At 47.9% G+C, this 23,078-nt stretch overlaps 1 protein-coding gene and 1 long non-coding RNA gene across 8 annotated transcripts in view; one reads left to right on the top strand and one right to left on the bottom strand.

The window, feature by feature from the left end:
• Positions 1-21,149, top strand: part of CDCP1 (CUB domain containing protein 1) — a 58,461-nt gene extending 37,312 nt beyond the window's left edge. For all 4 annotated transcript variants that reach the window (XM_053599412.1, XM_053599411.1, XM_053599413.1 and 1 more), the window contains exons 5-9: positions 8,906-9,127; positions 10,400-10,780; positions 12,758-13,123; positions 15,087-15,174; positions 17,733-21,149. In XM_053599412.1, the coding sequence (XP_053455387.1) occupies positions 8,906-9,127; positions 10,400-10,780; positions 12,758-13,123; positions 15,087-15,174; positions 17,733-18,162 (1,487 nt within the window). In that variant the 3' untranslated portion in view covers positions 18,163-21,149. The remainder of the gene's footprint in view (positions 1-8,905; positions 9,128-10,399; positions 10,781-12,757; positions 13,124-15,086; positions 15,175-17,732) is intronic.
• The window catches only part of LOC128591738 (uncharacterized), a 65,925-nt gene that overhangs the window by 3,969 nt on the left and 38,878 nt on the right, over positions 1-23,078 (bottom strand). For 2 of the 4 annotated variants that reach the window (XR_008381643.1, XR_008381642.1), the window contains exon 3: positions 8,955-9,099. This is a non-coding gene — a long non-coding RNA (uncharacterized LOC128591738). Of the gene's footprint in view, positions 1-5,987; positions 6,231-6,413; positions 6,609-8,954; positions 9,100-23,078 lie in introns of those variants that run through there. The other 2 variants (XR_008381640.1, XR_008381641.1) reach the window with 2 other exon arrangements.

Raw genomic sequence — 23,078 nt, 5'->3', positions numbered from 1 at the left:
CAAGGTTCAGAGAGGTTATAGAATTAGCGTAACATCACACAGCTTGTCAGGAGCATAGCAAGCTCAGAACCCAGAGCCTGAGCTCCAGATCATATTGAACCCCGGGTATGAGAATGTGGTTGGATATCACTCCATAAACCTTCCTGAGATGCCATGAACCTAGCTAAAGGAGGAGGAGAGTCAGGCCCCGACTGGTGTGAGGTGAAATGCCCACAGTGCAAAATTTAAGGAGGCATCACTCTCAGGGTTTTGTGAGTATAATGGCAGCCCCTGAGAATGGGCACCTCCTTAAATTTTGCTCCCTGAGTTCCTGGTTTGCCTTGTCCTAGTCCTGGCCCTGATGGGACTAATGTGGATTTTGAGATAAAAAAATACAGAATGAATTCACAGTGGCTACTCCTGCCGCTCATCTGTGAATGGGAGCCTGAGAAGGAGTGAGTTGTGACAAGTGGTCTTGGACCAGGACGTTGCTGACACATGTTGAGGATCAGCTCTATCTGGAGAGCTGCTTCTTATTCTGTTTTTACTATTGTTTACTTGTGGGAAGTGGGCAGAGCCAGGCAGAAAAATGAAGTGGGAGTGTGGAACGGCATGCTGTTTATTTCTGTAGGGCTGATAAACATCTGCAAGGTGGCAATGTTGGAACCTTTGGGAGACTGCCCAAGTGCTGCTGCCCTGGGCGTGCCCACATGTTTACATACATGGATGTGTGTGTATGTATGAATTTACGTACACATGTGTGTTTGTGTATGTGTCCACTGAGACAGTTTTATCATTCTACTGTCACAACTGCATAATCGGAATGTCAGAAATAGCCACGAGAGGATATAGAAGTGGAATGGGCTTAGGTTTTAGAAGACAGATTTATCATCTGTCATGGTGACGTGCTGCTGAGAACCTCTGATCAGTTCTGTTTCCCGTAACATGGGCTGGGTTGATTTTTAAAACTAATCAAATTGTTATACCCAGCATCAAAAAGGGCATGGATTGAGTTTGGAGGTGAGTAATAGGTGGTTAATTGCAGCGGGGAAGTGTTTAGCAGTGTCAGGCCTTTAAGGTGTAGTTTACACTTTTTCTAGAAGTGTGAGTGGGCGTGGCTGGCAGAAATACCTTTGGGGATAAAAGTCCCAGTTTGGGTTGGTCGGCCTGAGAGTTGTGATTCCCAGGCAGTTGCACCTTAATCCCTTGAACCCCTCTGTGGACTAAATTTCAAGGACTGGCCAAGAGAGCCAGCCCTGTGTATCCAACACATCTGTCTGGACCATTCTCAATGAATGCTCTTTCACTGGCTAAATGTTTGTGGGCAGCTTGCTCTGAAGGCAGCATAGCCCAGTGGTTAAGGGTGGCTGACCCACACAGATTTGGGTCCTAGTTCCCCTGTGACTTAACCTCTGTGTGACTCAGTTCCTCATCTATAAAAGAGAGGTGACAGGACTGCCCTCGTAGGGATGTGGTGAGGACACCCAAGGTAGCACAGTGCCTGGCAGGTGGGGAGTACTCTGTGATATCATCATGCAGGGTTCATGGTCCAGGGACTAGACTGTGACCCAGAAGAGAAATGCCTCCTGGGATGCAGTGAGTCACTCTGGAAAGAGTTTCAGTGGTGTGCAGTGGAGTTAGTGGCAGGTGAGTGGACCTAGCAGAGGGATACCAAGGGAAGACTTGTGGCAGAGTCTAGACCTCCTCAGCTGCCAGGGGCCCCATCCATGATGATGGCATGTGCCCCTCATTGCCATAGGAAGGGGCTCTGCATGCCGGTTCTACTGTCCTAGCCCTGAAGGTGAGAAGGGAGCTGGGGGAGAGGGGCTTCATTCAGAGTGACTGAGTCCCTTGTTTTAGAGCCTCTGCCTTTCATTCTCCTGTGAGAGCAGGAGGGAAATCTCTGGGAGCTGGTCCCCCACTATGCCCAACACAGACTTTACCCTAACCTGGTCTTCCTTTGTCCCAGCATCAGGGGACAACTGCCCAGACCAAAGCCACTACCCCCAGAGCACACCCGACAATGGTTTGCATCCCTTACCCACTATGTTATGTTTATCTATCTGCACATCCAGATTTCACTATACTCCTCCCAGTAAGGAATCTTGTCTTATTCCTCTTCCTATATCTACCTCGGCTTCTGGCACATTCCTGGCCCTCCATAAATCCTTGTTGCCAATCTCAGCATCTTATCCAAATTGGTTCGAGAGCCAGGTACACCATACCAACTCACAGCCCACATGAAGAAGGGCCAAGGAGGGGAGGATGAAGGAAGGCACCGTGAGAGTGACAAGGGAAGAACACAAGAGCAGATACGGACCCAGCAGAGCCTCAAGCCAAAGAAGGTGGCTGTCCCAGCTACCAGAGAAAGCAGGGCCTTGACAGAGGAGCTGTCAGAGGCATCAACCAACACAGACCTCTCATCTCCACAGCAGGACCTGAGCACCATGGGCCCAAGAATCAATTTCTGGGCTGGGTGCTGTGGTTCATGCCTATAATCGAAGCACTCTGGGAGGCCAAGGCAGGAGGGTCTCTTGAGCTCAAGAGTTTGAGACCTTGTTTTTATGAAAAATAGAAAAATCAGGCAGGCATGGTAGTGGGTACCTGTAGTCCCAGCTACTCGGGACACTGAGGTAGGAGGATTGCTTGAGCCCAGGAGTTCGAGGTTGCTGTGAGCTGTGATGATGCCACAGCACTCCACCCAGAGTGACAAAGTGAGACTTCATCTCAGAAAAAAACAAACAAAACAAAACAATTTCTGATTACAGGTAGTAGTGGAACCTAACTGTGTGCCAAAAAGTCTTCAACACCCACAGGTCTCTGGGTGATCATGATTCAAATAACGTAGATGGATGTAATTTTCCGGTGTTTTACACTGAGTGCTTCTGTTAACCACTCAGGGTAAAGGCTGGTTGCGGAAGCAGCAACATTGCTTCTTTTTCAACTTTTATAACCCCAGAAACCATCTGGAACCTTTAACAAATCGTCAGGTTTGTTTTTGTTTTGTGTTGAGTAACTTGTGTTCTGTGAATTTTTAATTTTTCCTGCCAGAGTTGATGCATAGTGTGGTCTTTGACTTATTCTTGTGGAGCCCATTTTCATTTTAAAGTAAGAAATCTTATACAGAAGCCACAAAAATGATTAGGGGCCTTTATGGAATGTCAGTCAGTAACCTAATCTCTTCAAAGGTCCCCAGTGTGGCTTTTAAAATAATGTCAGTAACTATCAAATAGTGAGGAGTTTTCTTTTGGGAGAGGGAAGAGAGCTCTTCTTTTTTTTTTTTTTTTTTGAGGCAGATCTTGCCTTGTCACCCTAGGATAGAGTACCATGGCATCATCATAGCTCACTGCAACCTCAAACTCCTGGGCTCAAGCATTCCTCCTGCCTCAGCCTCTTGAATAGCTGGGACAACAGATGTGTGCCACCACAGCAGGCTAATATTTTATTTTTTGTAGAAATGGGGTCTCGCTCTTGTTCAGACTGGTCTTAAACTCCTGAGCTCAAGCAATCCTCCCACCTCAGCCTCCCAGAGTGCTGGGATTACAGGCATGAGCCACTATATCCAGCGAGGAGGAGGGCTCTTTTTAAACTTTAGGTGCCAATGTTTTCTGCATGAAGCCATCTGCTGTTTTAGAAAAAGAATATGTGATTCTTTCAAGGCAGGAAACTGTGTCCAAATCACACGTCTGTCCCTTTATTAGTAGACTATCCTAGCAGTCAATTCACACCTCCCTGTGGCCTCCCCTTTTCAGCTGTAAATGGTGATCGCCACCCCTACTCTCCTCCCCATCGTGAGGATGGGGTACAGCAACTTGTCAAAGCTCATGGAAGACACTGAGTAAAAATCTGTCCTGTCTTTCCATAGATTTGCAAATATGAATAGGTGATCTTTCCATTTATAACACCCCATCTGTGAGAGGTGAGGACCACACATTTATACTCTGCTTTGCCTACAGAAGCCACATGTGAAAATATCCCTCAGGCAGCAGGTCAGTTTACTGTGGCTCTCCCTCAAGGTATGTTGAGATCCAACCAAAAGAAGTGTGAAAAGAAAGGATGTAAAATAATGAATGGGATGCAAGGGCAAAATAGAAAGTGGAGAAGTATGTTACATGGAGAGCCAAGGGCCTCCTGACACTCCCTATAATGGATGGTCTTTCTTAATTCCAAAATCATTTTCCTAATAAACTACCCCCCTTGTTTTGGCTTCACCACTGGGTGTATCCTCACAGTCCCCTTGATTATTGTACAATAACTTTCGAAAGAAATACAAACTGTAAAGCTACAATATCATTTCACATCCACTAGAATGGAGAAAATAAGAATGTCTGGCAACATCAAAAGATGGTGACAGTGTAGAGCAATGGAGCTCTTAGACACTGCTAGTGGGGGTGTGAAGTGGTGCAGCCACTTAGGAGAACTGTCTGGCAGTTTCTTATAAACTTACACCTAGTGTCTTAACTCATTTAGTGTTGCCGTAATAGAATACTTGAGACTGGGTAATTTATCAAGAGAAGTTTAAACTGGCCACGATTCTGGTGGCTGTAAAGTCCGAGAAGCATGGCGCCAGCATGTGCCAGCTTCTGGTGAAAGCCTGTTGCAGGATTGCACAGCAGAGAAGCAGAAGGGAAGGGGCATGTGCAAAAAACACCAAACAGGAGAGGCAACCTCACTGTGTAACAGCCCACTGTTGTGGAAACTGTTCCATTTGAACAAAAACTAACACCGTCTTGTAAGAAAGTGATTAATCCATCCTAACAACCTAATCACCTCTACAAGGCACCACCTCCCAACACTGCCCCCTTGAGGTACAAGTCTCAACGTGAGTTTGGGTGGGGATAAACCATGGAACCGTAGCACTTACCTGTGACCCACCTAGGTATTTTTTTTTTCTTTTTTCTTTTTTTTTTTTTTGTAGAGACAGAGTCTCACTGTACCGCCCTCGGTAGAGTGCCGTGGCGTCACACAGCTCACAGCAACCTCCAACTCCTGGGCTTACGCGATTCTCTTGCCTCAGCCTCCACAGCAGCTGGGACTACAGGCGCCCGCCACAACGCCCGGCTATTTTTTTGTTGCGGTTTGGCCGGGGCTGGGTTTGAACCCGCCACCTTCGGCATATGGGGCCGGCGCCCTACTCACTGAGCCATAGGCGCTGCCCCCCACCTAGGTATTTACCCAAGAGAAAGGAAACTATATATCCACTCAAAGACTTATAAAAGGATGTTAAAGGTGAACTTATAAAAAATAAAACAACCTAAATCACCAAGAGAAGAATGAATAAACGTGGTATGTTCACTTCAGGAATACTACTCTGCAACAACCAGGGAAAAACCAACTGATATCCACAATGTGGATGCGTCCTAAAAACATTTTGCTGAGCAAAAATAGCCAGAGACGGAAGACTAGCTACTGTATGGTTCCATTATATATGAAGTTCCAGAAAGCCAAAGTCTGTAGTGATAGAAAATCAGAAAGTGGTTGCGTTTTAGGGGGATGGGATGTCCGGGGCATTAAGTGGAAAAAGGCACAAAGAAACTTCTGGTACAACAGGAATGTTCTATATCTTGCTATATATACAATAGATATATAAAGTTGCCCAAAACTCAACATGCTGAAGATCTGTAGTTGTTTTTTTTTTTTGTTTTGTTTTGTTTTTTTTGTTCTTTATTTTTTGCAGTTTTTGGCCGGGGCCAAGTTTGAACCCACACACCTCCAGTATATGGAGCCAACGCCCTACTCCTTTGAGCCACAGGCACTACCCCAAGATCTGTAGATTTTATCATGTATAAATTATTCATCAAAAACAAGGCAAAATGTATCCAAAGGTTAAGCGTAGATGTTGCGGTGTTAGAGACTGCTTTAGGTCCCACTTACTAGCTAGCTGTGACTTTGGGCAAGTTACTTAACCTGAGCTTCAAATTTGTATTTTATGAAAAACATTATTACCTTAAATGACTTTAAATTGTGAACTTCTCAAAGTTAAGGTCATTTATTGTTCTATATTAACATGGGAGTATAGTGTCAGATGTAAAAGCAGGCCCTCTGTAAATATCTGATGAATTTTTGAACTAAACCAAGCATGACCAAATTTGGCATGCTTCTAAAGCAAGTCAAGGAACAACTTCGCGTGCATCTGGAAACCAGATGGCAGTTGGCGGGTTTCTTCCATGGGTGTATCATCCATAAGCAAGCTGTGTGAAGCCAGTCTCGGGTCTCACACAATTTTTTGTCTCCTCCGTGCAGTCAGCAGGCTAGAGAATTGGAACCCGGGTGGAAGGAGGCAGTAAGTGTCACAGAAAGAGCACAGGTTTTGTAATCAGGAAAATGTGGGCTTCGCTTCTCAGTCTCACTACCTCCTAGCCTTAGTTTCTGTGTCCGTAAAATAGGAGTGATAATACCTTTGCTAGATTGCATTTTTGTTCTAAAATACTCACCACTCCTCCTGAGCAAGGATTAGACTTGCTACCCCACTGGCTGCAGCATTGACCGTGTGAATTTGCTTTGGCCAATGCAGTGTGAGCAGAAGTGAGTGGGCTGCTTCAGGGCATGCGTGCTGTGCGGGGTGGGTGGGTGTGGTGTGAAGGAGATGAAGGTCCACGTCTTCCTTAGTGAGAAGCCAACGATAGTGCCTGGTATGAAAGAGTAAGGAACAGAGAGCAAAAGGAGTATGTTACTGAGTGACACGGAGGTAACTTCAAAAACCTGCTAAGAGTTGAAAATTGTTCTGGGGAGTGGTGGAAAGGAGAGGAGGGAGTTTCGTTTTCATAATAAACCTTCTTTTTTTTTTTTTGTAGAGACAGTCTCACTTTATGGCCCTCGGTAGAGTGCCATGGCCTCACACAGCTCACAGCAACCTCCAACTCCTGGGCTTAGGCAATTCTCCTGCCTCAGCCTCCGGAGTAGCTGGGTCTACAGGCGCCCGCCACAACGCCCGGCTATTTTTTTGTTGCAGTTTGGCCGGGGCCGGGTTTGAACCCGCCACCCTCGGTATATGGGGCCGGCGCCCTGCTCACTGAGCCACAGGCACCGCCCCATAATAAACCTTCTAAAACTGCTGGATTCTTTAAACCAGTGGTTCTCAACTAGGAGCAATTTTGCCTCCTACCCACAGGGGACATTTAACAATGTCCAGGAGACATTTTTGGTTGTCACAATCAAATCCAGTGGGGGAGGCGGTTGCTACTGGCAACTAATGGGCAAAGGCCAGGGTTACTGCTGAACATCCCTCAGTGCACAGGATAGCGGGGAATTATCCTCCTACACATCCGCAGTGCAGAGGCCGGTAACCGCTACTTTGAAGTACAAGAAGTCCCTGAGTTATGAACAAGATAGCTTCTATAGGTTTCTAAGTATGTAAGTTAAGTACATTTACCTATTACCTATAATAGCCTCTGTTCCTAAATGTTTAAGTTGCACATAGGTCAGATGTTTATAACTCAGGGACTTAACAATAATAGCTTCAATCCACAAGTGTGAGTTGTTTGTAAGTCAGGTGTTTGTAACCGAGGCACAGCCTGGGTGTGCATGCATAGCTTTGCACACTCACAGGTGAGGGAAGAGTGAGGGGAGACTGCTGCAGCATGTGGCGGACCTTGATGAAAGGGACCCAGGCCCGCAGAAGCAGAGGGCTCCTGGCACAGCCAGGGTGCTTGGGGCAGGGACCTGGAGGAAACAGAGGTGAGCTTTGTAGGACAGTAGGAAAGAAGTTGGTGTGGGGCTATCAATCAGTTTTTCCAAATGACACAAGAAATAGGTAAATACAGTCAGACCTCCATAGCTGACCACGGCCTTAAGTTGACCTAATTGTCACAGACCAGACATGCACCACATGTATGTGTCTGTGCAGCAGGCCTCGTTCCTTAGGTTGACCAGCTTGTTATAGTCCCTTGGGTGGTCAGCTTAACAGAGGTTCTACTATACTTTCTTATTAAAAATTCAACTATTACAGACAAAGCTCCTCCTTGACCACCTGCACTATCTCCACTTTCAGGCCTCTCTCCTGGGGTAACTACAATCATGGATTTCTTGTGTTTCTCTCTAAATCTCTTTTCTCTTCATCTGCATAAATAAATATGTGTAAAGAACTCTTTTGTCTGGCAGAGATTTTACCACCTGTGTGGGACGGTGCTGTACATACCGTCTATAGTTGGCCGTTCTGCTCGTCACTATGTCTAGGTAGTTTTCGGCTCAGTATGCCTTTCAGATCTCCCTTATCCTTTTTATCTGCTGCACGATATTCCCTTCCCTAATATCCCAGAATTTGTTGATCTGTTCCAGTGTCGGATGGTTTTGAGCTTTTCCACAATCACAATACTGCAGTAAAATGTGGGCACCCTTGGCTACCTGGCATGGCTGGGCTCGCTGGGGGGCAGAGTTTCATTTGATACTAATGCCCATGTTCAGGTGCCAGGCTCCCTCCCACCAGCCTCACAGGGAGCACCTGTCTCCTGCAACAGCCCTAGCCCTCAGCATTACCAGACACTTACTGTTCTCCTGGTCTTAGCAGAGGGAAACAATTTGTTTTTCTCTGATTACAAGTGATGTTAGGAATGTTTCTTATTTTGCAGATTTGGGCTTTGATATCTTTTCTGTGAACTGCTTGGTCCTTCTCTATTGAGAAGTGTTCTCCTGGTGTGCCCTTTAATGTTATTTGCAGTGTCTGTTGCTTTTATAATTTGTATTTATTCCATGTTTATAACTGCGTTCTTTTTGTTTTTACTATGGTGAAGTCCATTGTTTTCCTTTTTACCTTTCTTTCAAAGTTATTGTAATATTGCCTCAATAATAAAAAAATATGTTTCCAACATTCCCCAGCTGTGATAATGATATGATCTTTCTATCAGGAGAGATTTTTTACTAATTTTTGCCATTTCACCTGGTTGCTGCTGATCCTCTCTTCACGCCTGTTTTCTGTTTGTGGTTTCAGATAAACTTTATGTGGTTGACTTGAGTAATGAGCGAGCCATGTCACTCACCATCGAGCCACGGCCCGTCAAACTGAGCCGCAAGTTTGTCCCCGGCTGCTTCGTGTGTCTTGAGTCTCGAACCTGCAGCGTCAACCTCACCTTGACATCTGGCTCCAAACACACGATTTCCTTCCTTTGTGATGATCTGACACGTCTGTGGATGAATGTGGAAAAAAACATAAGTACGCCCCTTAATTAGTGCTTCTGTCCTGGCCGTGGACAGGTCTTCCTCCTTGCCTTGTCTTGTCCCTGGGTGGGACATAAATCCTGTGATCCAAAGTGCCCTCCCCAGGGCCTATGAGCCAGGCAGACAGGTGGCAAACACAGCGAGGATCGATGTTTCCCCTTTAGGGCCAGCCTTCGGTGGAACGCACGGCCCTCAGAAGGGAAGCATATGCCTGACTGCCCAGCCTTCTTGTCTCCCTCTTGGGAAATCTCTCCCCCTTTGCTCAGCGTTCCCCAAATCCTCCCATCCTCACAGCCCCCTCTTCCACATCCACTGCCCTCTTCTTTCAGAGGAGGCTGAGAGGTCAAGAACTTTGGCTTGTTCGGGGGGCGGGGAGGGTTATCCATTTAACCCCTAGCAGTGCTAGACACTTTAAAAATGTTTGGTGATGGCCGGGCCCAGGAGCTCACACCTATAAATCTAGCACTCGGGGAGGCTGAGGCGGGTGGACTGCTTGAGCTTGGGAGTGCGAGACCAGCCTGAGCAAGAGCGAGACCTTGTCTCTAAAATAGCCGGGTGTTGTGGCAAGCACCTCTAGTCCCAGCTACTTGGGAAGCTGAGGCAAGAGGATCACTGGAGCCCAAGAGTTTGAGGTTGCTGTGAGCAATGATGCCATGGCACTCTACCCATGGCGACAGAGTGAGACTCTGTCTCAAAAAAAAAAAAAAAAAAAAAGCTTGGTGAGAGCAGCAAAGCCAATAGTCACCTCCCTGCTGGGCCACTGTGAGCACTGGCATGGTGCTCTTAGAGTCTCAGCAAACGCAGGAGCTGAGGCCCCAACAGGCAAAGTAGCCTGCCTGAGGTCCCCCTGTAGGAAGCAGCAGAGCCAGAGGAGAGCTGGGATCGCCCCAACATCACACACAACGTCCGCTCCAACCATGGCACAGAACTGCCTCCCTGCATGAAGGGGACACTGGACAGCACGTCTGGGTGGAGTGAAACCTGTGCCCTGTCCCCATGCCACTTAGCATCTGAGATGCAGACTCACAGAAGAAAAAACTCGGACAGAACAGGAGAGAACACTTCAACCCTAAGTGCTCCCCACAAGTTTGTGTGCCAACTTTGTAGAGAGAGCAGAAGGGAAAGCCGGGAAAGGCTCGCGAAGGAGCACAAGTGAGAGGAGCATGGGGCAGAGGGAGACAGGGGGCAGCTCGCTGGTGCCCAGCCTCAGGTGAGCAGGGCAGGCACATTTCTGCACATGTGACTACCACTAGCCTCCCTCTTCCAGGCTGCACAGACCACCGGTATTGCCACAGAAAATCCTACCAGCTCCTGGTGCCCAGAGACATCCTCCAGCTGCCCGTGGAGCTGCACGACTTCTCCTGGAAGGTGCTGGTGCCCCAAGACAGGCTCAGCCTGATGCTGGTGCCAGCCCAGAAGCTGCAGCAGCACACCCATGAGAGGCCCTGCAACACCAGCTTCAGCTACCTGGTGGCCAGCGCCAGCCTCAGCCAGGACCTGTACTTCGGCTTCTTCTGCCCTGGAGGCTCTATCGAGCAGATCCAGGTGAAGCAGAACGTCTCGGTGACCCTTCGCACCTTTGCCCCCACCTTCCGACAAGAGGCCTTCAGGCAGGGCCTGACCGTGTCCTTTATACCACATTTCAAAGGTAAAGGAGAGTGGTCTGTTACTCTCTCACCATGTCCCTGATCTCCTAGCCTTTTTTGTTTGGGTTTTGTGATCACCTTACTTAAGTTGTCAATTTGGAGAAAAGGGATAGCTTTAATGTTCTGGTCCTCTCACAAGAAATTCGAAAGATGAGCCAGGCATGGTGGCTCATGGCTGTAATCCTACCACTCTGGCAAGCCAAGGTGGGTGAATGGCTTGTGCTCGGGTGTTCAAGATCACCCTGAGCAAGGTGAGACCCCGTCTCTACTAAAAGAATAGAAAACCTAGCTAAGCATAGTGGTGGGCATCTGTAGTCCCAGCTACTCGGGATGCTGAAGCAAAGATTGCTCAGGCCCAAGAGAGTTTGAGGTTGCTGTGAGCTATGATGTCATAGCACTCTACCCAGGGCAACAGAGTCAGACTGTGTGGGAGGGAGGAGAGAAAAAGAGAAGGAAGAGTTAATTTGAAAGGTGGTGAGTCCTAATCCTGACTTTACCATCAACCTAGTGTGGAAAATTCCAGAGGTTAGAAAAAAGAAAAATGTATTTCTAACAGCAGGAGGAGATGGTTGGTAGGCAGGCAGCAGAACCAATAAGCAGTTTTGAGTCTTTTGGGAAGCAGACAGGGCATAAATGAGAAATGACCAAATATTCCCCAGTCCTGGATTTTTAAGGTAGTAACGTAAAAATCCTCAGGCAGACATTTTTATGTTTCTGCATTTACAATTCAGGAAGCAGCAGTGCAGACAGCACAAGGGAGGAGCATGGAGAAGGCTCTCTGGAGCCCGCAGCCTGGTGGAGACTGTGTGTCTCCATGTTCTGAGGCACCGATGAGGTCTGCGTGGCTCAACAGTGAACTCTACATGGTTGATTTTAAGTCACAGCTACCATTACAAGTTGCTCAAAGAACAATTACATTCAAGTAGATTTCATTTAAAATTGACCAAGGCTTGTCTGATGTCTACTTCATACCTTTGTTCTCAGAGGTATGAGTGGGAGGGAGAAGAACCTTGGGCTATAAGACTAAGGTCAGTCCAGGCTGCCTGCTATCTCCAAATTTACCAGAGCAGAGTCTTGGTAAATGAGACATTTTCTCATCAGGGTGGAGTATTAGGGTTGTCTCTCTCCTGAAGTTGAGGAATGGATTAGTTGACGTGTCAGGAGCTCTCTCAGCTTTGTAATTCTAGCATTTTTTCTGAGAATCTGCAGTTTTTTTAAATCTCCACAACAGAAATTGCTATACAGGTATACCATTCCCAGGGTGGAGCAGGGCAGTGGATGAATGTTAGCTACGGCGAGAGCTTTTCTTTTGGGGGTGAAGGGGAAGACAGAGTCTCACTCTTACCCAGGCTGGAGTGCTGTGGTGTCAGCCTAACTCACGGCAGTCTTAAATTCCTGGGTTCAAGTGATCCTCCTGCCTCAGCCTCCCACGTCGCTGGGACTACAGGCACCTCCCACAATGCTCAGTTAATTTTTCTGTTTTTAGTAGAGGGGGGGTCTCCCTCTTGCTCATGCTCAGGCTGGTCTCAAACCCCTAAGCTCAAGGGATCTTCCCTCATCGGCCTCCCAAGTGCTAGGATTACAGGCGTGAGCCACTATGCCCAGCATAAGAGCATTTCTGAAAGGGGGTTGGTTTGGCAAACTGGCTTGAGTTTTGTTTGCTTGCTTGTTCTGTTTTTTTACAAGGACCTGAGCACCTAATCTACCTGAGACTATCCTGCACTGACAATAAAGTAGCACTAGTCATGTGTGGCTCTTTAAATTTCAATTAATATGAGATGAATTTGAAATGCAGGTTCTCAGTTATACTGGACACATTTCAAGTGCTCAGCAGACTCGTGGCCAGGGGCTACCCTATTGGACAGTGCAGATGTAGAAAGTCTGTTGGACAGCGCTGGCCCAGACAGTGGTGACTGTGGTCCAGTCCATATGACTGAGTAAAACAGTGTCTCTCTGGATCCCTTTCCTATTTTCTACAGAGGAAGGAATTTTCACAGTGACCCCAGACACAAAAAGCAAGGTGTACCTAAAGAGCCCTAACTGGGACCGGGGCCTGCCATCCCTCACCTCAGTGTCCTGGAACGTCAGCGTGCCCAGAGACCAAGTGGCCTGCCTGACCTTCTCTAAGGAGCGGACTGGCGTGGTCTGCCAGACGGGGCGGGCGTTCATGATTATTCAGGAGCAGCACACCCGGGCAGAGGAGATCTTCAGCCTGGAGGAGGAGGTGCTCCCCAAGCCAAGCTTCCACCATCACAGCTTCTGGGTTAACGTCTCTAACTGTAGCCCCGCAAGTGGCAAGCAGCTTGACCTGCTCTTCTGGGTGACACTTACCCCAAGGACTGTGGGTAAGAACTTTGAGGGTAAATAGAAAGTTGTCAACAGAGGGATAGGAGCAAGTCTGGGAGGCAAGTCAGGAGACAGAGATTGAGTCCTGGCTATTTGTGTATCAGTCAGCTATTGCACAGATAATGCTACATAACAAAGCACCCCTAGATCAAAGTGATTTAAAAACAGCCATCTGTTACTGCTTACCTGTTGGCTGGAAAATTCTGGTCTGAGATGGGCTTGTCAGGGCTCCCTCACTCATGTACTTGCAGGTTAGCTAGAGGACTTTGCTGATCTTAGCTGGGTGCCTCTCACATGTCTAGGGAGACAACTGGGCTTACTTGGCTGTCCTCCACATGGTCTCTATTCCTCCAGCCTGGGCCTGTATTCATGGAAGAGGCAGAGAGATCCACAAGAGACTGGAGAAAGCCCGCATAGGTTAGGAACTCACACACTGTCCCTTCCACTGCATCCTTTGGGACAGCCTAGACTTTTTAATCAATCTACCGTCATCCTTTACCATTAATCTCCTTCTTCCCTAAAGGAAGCCTCTCCACTCTTAGGCTCTTCTTCATCTGTAGAGAGTAGATAATAATGATTACTTCATGGTGTTCAATGGTGGGGATTAAAATATGGGGACCTGGAAATTATAACAGAGGTACATGGGGCTAGTATTTTTTATTTAGTCATAATGAAATGTTGTCATTATGAAATGCCCTCAGTGGCAGGCCTCAGAGCCCGGGAAAGGAGTTTGTCTTTCTTAAAGTTGCAGGGTCCATGGAAGATACTCCAGGAAGGACATGCATGTGTGTAGGGCACTCTGCGGCAGGGCCATGTCTGCCCACGTGTAGTATTCAGCAATGGCATCACAGAGTATCAGAGCCAGATGGGGCATGCTGCTGTCTCCTTCCCTTCCCTTTTCTTGCAGTTAGTCATTGAATATTCCCTACAGGCCATACAGTGGCTTAGCAGCAAGATAGTCGGTAGGAGCCCAAAGCCCCAAGTGAAAAGCTGTCCACACTCTCAGTTTACCTCCTGGGTTTTCTTCCTCTCTGACATTCATTTTCTGATGTTTATTTCTGTTCCTGTTTTCTTTGGATCTCATTCTTTGTTTTGTTTTGTTTTGTTTTGTAGAGACAGAGTCTCACTTTATGGCCCTTGGTAGAGTGCTGTGGCCTCACACAGCTCACAGCAACCTCCAACTCCTGGACTTAGGCGATTCTCTTGCCTCAGCCTCCTGAGTGCTGGGACTACAGGCGCCCGCCACAACGCCCGGCTATTTTTTTTTTGTTGCAGTTTGGCCGGGGCTGGGTTTGAACCCGCCACCCTTGGCATATGGGGCCAGCGCCCTACCGACTGAGCCATAGGCGCCGTCACAAGCAAAAAATTCTAAATCCCTGTTTGGTGCAAGTTCCCTCTCCAATTTCTTTTCTTTCTCCTTTGTACAACTGTAGGAAAAGGACAGCACAAGTGGAACAGCCCTCTCCTTCACTTCTGACTTTCGATTCCCTGCTTTCCCCTACACGCTTCCGCTCTTTCCTTCTCCAAGGTAGGCTGTGGTGCTCGGTGGAGTATAAGCCAGGAGCAGCTTTTAGAGTAGATCTGGTGGGTCCCCTCAGTTGGTTTCTGTACATAAAACAAACTTGATTCTCACTTTGGGCTGCGCTGGGTTTTTTCCCCAGGGAGTCTCCACCTGACTGACTTGGGCTTCCTCACAGCATGGTGGTCTCACATCATTAGGCTTCTTACACAGTGGCTGGCTTTCCTGCAGAGACAAAGAGCAAGCTGACATCCTCTTAAAGGCTAGGCCCAGAACTGGCACAGCCACCTACTATTGGCCAGCACAGATTCAAGAGGAAGGGAAATAGAGACGTCATGATGTTAGGAGCTGCAATGGGGGCAGGCATTGATGGTGCCCATCCTTGGAGATTACTTAACTTCATTGCTGGACTAACTCCTGTCTCTTTGTGTCTCTGCTCACAGACCTGACTGTTGTTGTCATCGCAGTGGTGGGAGGTGGAACCTTACTGCTGTTTGTCCTCGGACTTATCATTTGCTGTGTGAAAAAGAAGTAGGTGGAATCTCTTACACTGTCTTTGGCTGATTTGATTCCTCTTCGGATGACACAGCCCAGATATATTGTTAATTATTGACTTTGTATTCTTGCTCTCCATTTCCCCCACAAAGATCAATGTTAAATAATACTTCCAGATACTAGTTTACTTGGGCTGGGGAGAGGGATAGGGTAAAAAACATTTGGGACACTTTCCCCTGCAGCCTGTCATGCAGCTGCCTCTGCACAAGTCCCCTGTGAATTGCTACTGTCTGCAATTGATTGATCGTGGCAGGAGTGATTTTGGCAAGAAAATGTTCCCATAGGCTCTGCCAGAGCCTGCCTCTGAAGCCACACCCTCTGTCTCCTTAAGGAGAATAAATGCATGTTGCCCTGGCTGTTCTGCAGTTTCCTAAACAAAATGCTTTGTGCTTATTTATTAGATTCCAAATAAGCACCAAAGGCCAGCCTTGTGGATGAGATGAAGACCCAGTTAACGGTCTTGTTCTCACCTTCCACTCCTTCAAGATGACAGCTTCTGTTTTATAAAAGGAAAATGCTGGCCTTTTAAGAAAGAATCCATGCTGCCACCAAATCTTATAAATTCTGCTCATATTTCTCATTAATGCCATAGTGGGGGAATCTATTTTCCTTAGATGAGTTTGACCTTCCAAAAGGTTAGCTCTGAGCAAACAACTGAAATTCTTTTTTTTTTTTTGAGGCAGAGTCTCACTCAGTACCCTGGGTAGAGTGCTGTGGTGTCACAGCTCACAGCAACCTCAAACTCCTGGGTTCAAGTGATCCTCTTGTCTCAGCTTCCCAAGTAGCTGGGACCACAGGTACCTGCCACAGTTAGTTTTGTGACAGCTAAAGAAAACTAGTGCCAGCTGGTTTTTCTATTTTTAGTAGAAATGAGTGGTCTCAAACTTCTGAGCTCTAAGAAATCTACCCACCTTTGCCTCCCAGAATGTTAGGATTATAGGCATGAGCCACCGTGCCCTGCCCAAACAACTGAAATTCTTGATCTGCAGTGACACTGTCTAAAAATGTCTCCACTGCTGACAAAGGACTTGCTTGTAGCAGGTCCAGGGATAGGCCTTTTCTCTATGAGATATGGCTATCCATCCATCACCTGGGGGAAACTTCTTTCAATAAAACATCATGTTGCTGTTGGTCTTATGGAACCTTCTTGTCCAGGGTGCACAGAATACCACCCTCCCAGTTGGGAAGACGTTGGGCCCTAGCTTCCTCATCAGGAAGGAAGAGATCTGACACCTGCCTCATTTTTAAACTGCTCCAGTTCTGGCCTGAGAACTGCCAGCCCTGGCCTTGATGAGGGCCTTGCAAGGCCACCGGCCGTCCCCAAGCTGGTGCAGGAGGATGGCCAGGCTCTGCAGTGAGAATGAGAAGAGGCCATGGGACTTAAACGCTAAGCAGGTGTTTCCTGGGGGTCTACTGGGCACTGGGACCCATGCGAGGTGCTGGGGACAACAGTGAGCAAGGCACAGTCTCTCCTACCCCCTTTGGGGGAGCAGGGACAAAAGAGACGGTTCAAATAAATAGGCAGTTTCAGCACAACTTGAGAAGGGGACAAGCACTGCAAGGTTCAGGAAGGGGCCTTAGGAACCCATCCTCCTGGCCAGCGACTCAGTGTTACAAGCTAAGGGACTCGATTTATTTTTATCTCAGAAAAGTACAGAGAGCCTGTCCACAATTAGTGGACTGCCTGCCTGTACATTATGTGGTCCATTATGCTAATTGAGCTAATGTCCTCCATTTGCCTCGCTGGTCAGCTAAAAAGTCAGCATTCCCTGCTGTCTGGCTCATGGAGATGGAAGCCAAGCTTTGTTTGCTGTGGCAGAGAATGCTAATATCCCTCCATGTCCAAGTACTAGAGAACATTACAAACCAAACACTAATGGTCTTGTTGGGAACTCTGGCACTATAGCCTGAACTTGGTCTTTTTAGCACTTTCCTCTGTTCAAGGTTTCTGCTGAGGCACTGGGTCTCTCTGCTAATGCTGAGCTCATCTCTCCCCAACTCAAGCTGAAAACGAAAATACAAGCTTCCCTCCTGAGTCTCATATGTTATCATTTGGAATCTAGATGGTCAGAGCTTTTATACATGCAAAAGAGAGGGGTGAAGCATTAGTTGCAGGAAAGTACTAAGAGTCCTGGAAGGTTGGCCTGGCCATGCCCTGAGCCTGCTGTGGTTTAGAAAGGCTGGGACACCATGCAGCTTCTAGCAGAAGACAGGGCACAGGGATTGTCAGATGTCTTCACCATCAGATTCCACCTATATATCAAAGACAAATTGAGCTCAGATAGTGTTAAAAGTGCCCTCTGTAAACCACTCTCTAGCACCTGTGGTCTCTCAGTTTCTACCTTGAGACCAAAGCTCATCCTTTCTATATATGCAGCGAGAACAGTAGTTTCGGTTTTTGCTAAGCAATTGGAGAGACTTGGTGGGGACTTGTCAGAACCTGAAGAATTCAAGCTTTAGCAGGGCTATAAAAATGGTGTGCATCTAAGATCGCTTCTTTCCTCACTTCTGTATTGCTCCCTTTCTCCAAACAGGAAAAAGAAGACCGACAAGGGCCCCGCTGTGGGTATCTACAATGGCAACGTCAATACCCAGATGCCCAGGCAACCAAAAAAGTTTCAGAGAGGACGAAAGGACAATGATTCCCATGTGTACGCAGTCATCGATGACACCATGGTGTATGGGCATCTGCTACAGGACTCCGGAGGGTCCTTCCTCCAGCCAGAGGTGGACACCTATCGGCCCTTCCAGGGCACCATGGGGGACTGCCCGCCCTCCGCACCCCCCACCTGCTCCAGGGCCCCAACTGTAAAGCTGACCATAGATGAACCACCCGCTTGCCTCACTCCTGAGTCTGAGAGTGAACCGTACACCTTTTCTCACCCAAGAAATGGGGATGTAAGCAATAGGAACACAGACGTGCCCTTACTGGACACCCAGGAGCCAGAGGAGCCAGCAGAGTAACTCGGACCTATTGCAAAGACGTGACTGACACGCATGGAGCAGGGCACTGAGACGCACTTCCGTGTTCCAGTCAGAAGCCCTCGAAGAGGAGTCGTAGGGAAGGAGCAGCGGGTCTTCTAGGACATCACCATCGTCACATTTCTCAGTGGGCTCATTCCAGTGATGAGACATTGAAAATAGAGAATTCTGATCTGGATACACTCACCACAGTTCACATCCTTCTAAACTCAGGTTTAATGAGAGGAGACCTGTGTCATCCAGCACAGAGTGACAGCAAGCCCTGGATTCAGAGTGATAAACAGAGGTTTGCCCTCTTCAGGGGCAACAGTTCCAATTCCTGGGAACCTGCCCGAGGTCCCTGTTCTCCCTGGGTCTCTGGGTGAAAATGACACTGTGCCTTTTTATTATTATTATTTTTTTGTTAGGTGGTCCTGTGTATGTATTTAAGAGGTATGTATTGTGTAAGCGTGTAGCTCTTTTCACCTGACGTAAGTCACAGCTCCTGCTAACTGGTGCAGATGCCTAGATTTAACTTCGACCCACGCTAGATAAACATATGCTTGTCTCCCAAGAGATGGGAATAATTTGCCATCTCTCCAGCCAGCAAAGGGTGTGTGCTCGGACAGCATTGATGCACACTTGCTTTGATGGGAGACTTCCCATTCTCTAGTTCTGCATGTGGTTAGCCCACTGCAGAAATTCATCTCAAGTCCTATTGTCCTTTAGTCCTGGAAATGAGAGAAATTTCTGCTGTGTGTTCTTCTCCCAGGGGCAGCAGTACTTTGACATTTAAACAAAAATTTAGAGGAGATTTATATCCTTTAAACATTTTAAATGTAGATCAGAGAATGGCCTCCAGTATTAGTTTTCTGTTGCCAAATTTATTACCTTATAGTTCTGGAGATCAGAATTTCAAAATGGTTTTCACTGAGCTAAAATCAGGGTGTCAGCAGAGCTGTGTTCCTGTTGAGTTCTCCAGAGGAATCTCTTCCCTTGCCTTTTCCAGCCCTTAGAGGCTGCCCACACTCCTTGGCTCCAGCTATTGGTCAGGTCTTTCTCACATGGCATCACTGTCACACTGACTCTCCTGCTCTCCTCTTGAGGTTGGGAGTTCAAATCCAGCCTGGGCAACATAGCAAGACCCAAGATCTACCAGATTTAATAAACCGACACAACTCACCAGGAAAATTGAGGATAATCTCCCCATCTCAAGATCCTTAACTATCACACTGAAAAAGTCCCTTTTACCATGTGAAACATGTCCACAGGTTGGGGACTTGGACATCTTTAGGATGCCATTGTTTGGCCTACCACATCTTCCTGCCAATGGTCCCTCCAGGAGAAGCTACAAAACAAGCCAGCCCACAGCGGTGTTTTGTTTAGCCTGCAGGGTCTTTTTTAAGAATTAGTTGCTAACATTTAAAATTATAAAAAATTTACATAAAAATCCAAATGAGAGGATCTGGCTATGCTGGCTCACAATGTCAGCCAAACGTAACTGTCCTGAGCTGAGCAGCAGCTTGGCCTTTAGATGGGGTGGCCACTTCCTCAGTCCACTGTCCCCATGGCTCCGTCTCCCAACTCGCTATCACCTCCGCAGGAGGCTCAGTGTTCACTGCTACCTGTTCCTGCAGGGTTGCTTTTTTTGTACTAAAAAGGAAAGGTTAGGGCTCAAGTCTCTTATCCAGTGAGAAGACAGACCCTGAGCCTGGAGTATGTTTGAGAAAGTGTTTCCATATAACCCACTTCCCTTATTTGTATTGATGACCAACTAGCGTTATGGGTCTTTACCTTTGTAACCCCTCCCACACTCACGCCCTAATCTGGGAGGAGACAGACTGTGCTATAGCTTATCTGTCCATACAGTCCAAAGTTCAGTATTTCTGTGGCAAAATCTTCCTTTAAAAATCAATGCAGGCTGGGCACAGTGGCTCATGCCTGTAATCCTAGCACTCTGAGAGGCTTAGACGGATGGATTGCCTGATCCCAGGAATTCAAGACCAACCTGAGCAAGAACAAGACCCTGTCTCTACTAAAAACAGGAAAAAAAATAAATAAATGCATTTCCTTGTTTACAGCAGCTCCACCTTGGAAACGTACCATCTCAACTTGTTCACATGGCCTCAGTGAAAAGGACTTTTACAGTCTCCTAATGTGTACTCCAAAGTCCCTGGAATGATTAGCAGAAGGGAGAGGATTTTTTTTTTTGGCCTTTCTCTTCTGAAAGGTTGACTGCTGCCTTCAGCCTCTTGACCCAAGGCACTGACAAAGCCCCTCCCTCAGAGGCCAGAGGAGGCCCATGCCTCCCTTCCCTCCACTGAGGAACCTTATTTGCAATTGCCATGTTGGGCCCTGGGCCTCCATTCTCTCGCTCCTGGCCCCGTTCAAGTACTTCTCAGGTGCCCATGGGCCACCCACGGCGTGCCTGGTCACCTTTGGGCAGCTACCCATCACGCACACTACTTCCAAGGGCTCCACAGGGCCATTCTCTTTTGACTGAGGGTTCGAGACTCTTAGCCAAGTGGTTGGCTCCCGAGACCACAAGTGAATTCAATGCTTTCTGAACCTGTGCCTCAGTGAAGGGGCCACGAGTTATCCTGGCTCTTTAAAACCCACCCCGCTTGTGTAGGATATTTCAGGGTCACCGGAAACCAATCCAGCGCCCTTGTCAATGCCTACTGTGTGCTGGCACAGTGCCCATTCACACGAGGCCTGCTGATGTAGGCCCCCCACGCCCATCCACGGTGCCCCTGAGGATGGCCGGTGATGCCGGGCTGGTCTCCAGGGCTACAGCCCTGGCACAGAGGGAAAGGTCTTGAGGAGTCAAGAGGGCAAGTGCAAGTCCGCCAGACGTAACCCAGGTGAAAGCTAAGGACTGGTTTGTGTGGGTCTGCAATGTTTATCTCGAAATAATTTATTCATTGTAGATACTTTTAGGTACCACTTTACTCATTTCCTATGCGTTTTTAAATAAATATATAAAAACATTAGTATCAGGTTGTCTAAATGCTTCGGCTACTTGTCTGCTAGTTTGGGAGAGACCCCGGCTTCCCAGGTGTTACTATGACAGTTTCAGCAAGGGCTCAGCCCAGCTGTCGGCCCTCTGTGTTTCTGGCACAGGGAGCTGCACTTGAGGCTGTACCTCTTCCTAAGTCATTTGATGCCACATAGTGTGAAGCAGTCAATTTTGTCCCAAAATACAAATGATATTCTCGGAGCCTCACCACCACTTGTTTTCAAGTTCTCACAAGAAGGAGCAGAAGCAACCACCAGTGGGTGACGCAGAGGCCAGGACTTGTCCTGTTCCTGTTAAGGCAATACGACTCCATCCCCCACCCATGTGACCACTCCTAATACCTGACCCCACAGAGGCCTGGAGCCACCCTAGCCCCTGGCTGCAGTTGAGCTCCAGCCCAGTGCAGATGACCAGCCACCCCAGCTGAGTGCTGCCCACCTCTGGCCATGCACTTGGGGAAGAGACTGGGCATGTTAGTGTGAAGGCACCAAGGGGACCAGATATGGCTGAATAATGAGGCACCCCAAATTTTAGTTAACATTTATTTTGCTCACAAATCTGTAGTTTGAATAGTGCTCAGCAGGGACTGCTTGTCTCTGCTTCATGCACCCCTTCCCCCCACGACAGTACAACTAAAATGCTTTCTCCAGATGTTTCTAGCACGTGCTGGCAAGTGGCTGGGAGCTTTATTCCTCAGCACTTGGACCACTCTTAGGGCTTTTAGGGCTTCTTCAAGACACAGTGTCTGGGACACTGTCCAGAGTCAGGACCTGGGAACAACCAGCCTCTCGAGGCCGGGGCCCGCATGTCGGCACATCACTTCCCTTCCGTGCTGCGGTCTCATCAGTCACGGCCGGCTCAGAGTAAGGAGAAGAAATGAGGATCCCACATCTCAGTGGGGGAGGGAGACAAAGAATTTTCAGCCATCTATAATATGCTTCAGAGGGGCTGGACTGATTAGGGTAAAGTGTCCGTAACCATGAAAAGCAATGACACCTGATCACCATGTCCTTGATCACTGTGGCCACATGCAGGCCACATCCCTCCTCTCTGATGGTCCCTTCTCCTAGATCCTGTGCTCAGGCCTCAACGTTCAGTCTTTGGCCTTCTAGCCTTTTCTATTGCACTCTGTCCCCTGGGTTTCCAACTGTGTCCTCTGTCTTATGATGACAACGCCCAGCTGACACCCATCTGGACCCCAGGCCCACATTTTCAGCAACTCCTAGATTTATCAGCTCATACACCTTAGTGGTGACACAAATCTGATCACTCCAGGGGCAAAATTCATTGTCTCCTGAACTTGCCCTAAATCTTCTCCCCCTTTACTGTGAGTTCATCTCCTGACTCTGCCCCGAACTGGCCATGTGGCCTTGAGTGGGGTTCAAACGGCTGCCCAAGATTAAATTATCTAAGTCACTTCCAGCTCTAGAATGTTCTGATTGCTCCAGGAACCCAGGCTCAGATATTGGACCCAATTTTGGTTCATCCCCATCACACGCTCTTCTCCCATCCAGCCTCCCCCTCCTTTACACCACTCCTTTTTCATCATGTGACTCTCTCACTCTGGAATCCATCCTCAGACTCTAGTGGCTTAGTCTCCTGCAGGAAGGATGGCACCTCCAGTCTACCAGCTGGCCCTCCTTCCCTCCAGGCAGCTGGTGACCCTGGGCTCTATTCCAATAAGGCTCAGAATCCCGGGGCTGCATCACAGGCACTCCTGCTCATACCACTTTTCTCATGCCATTGTTCCTGGGGACACACAGCAAAGGCTGCCTTCCCGGCATTTCAGAGTCTATCACAAAGCCCACTTCCTCCAGGAAGCCCTCCAGCCACAGCAAGTTCTCCCTCTAAATCCTTCTGATGGGTACTTCATCTGCATTTAGGTATATTAGTTTCATTA

The sequence above is a fragment of the Nycticebus coucang genome, chromosome 8 (assembly GCF_027406575.1).
Source record: "Nycticebus coucang isolate mNycCou1 chromosome 8, mNycCou1.pri, whole genome shotgun sequence".
In the NCBI taxonomy this organism is placed as follows: Eukaryota; Metazoa; Chordata; class Mammalia; order Primates; family Lorisidae; genus Nycticebus; species Nycticebus coucang.
The sequence above is the reverse complement of the archived record's forward strand: the minus strand, read 5'-3'. Positions and strand labels throughout refer to the sequence as shown.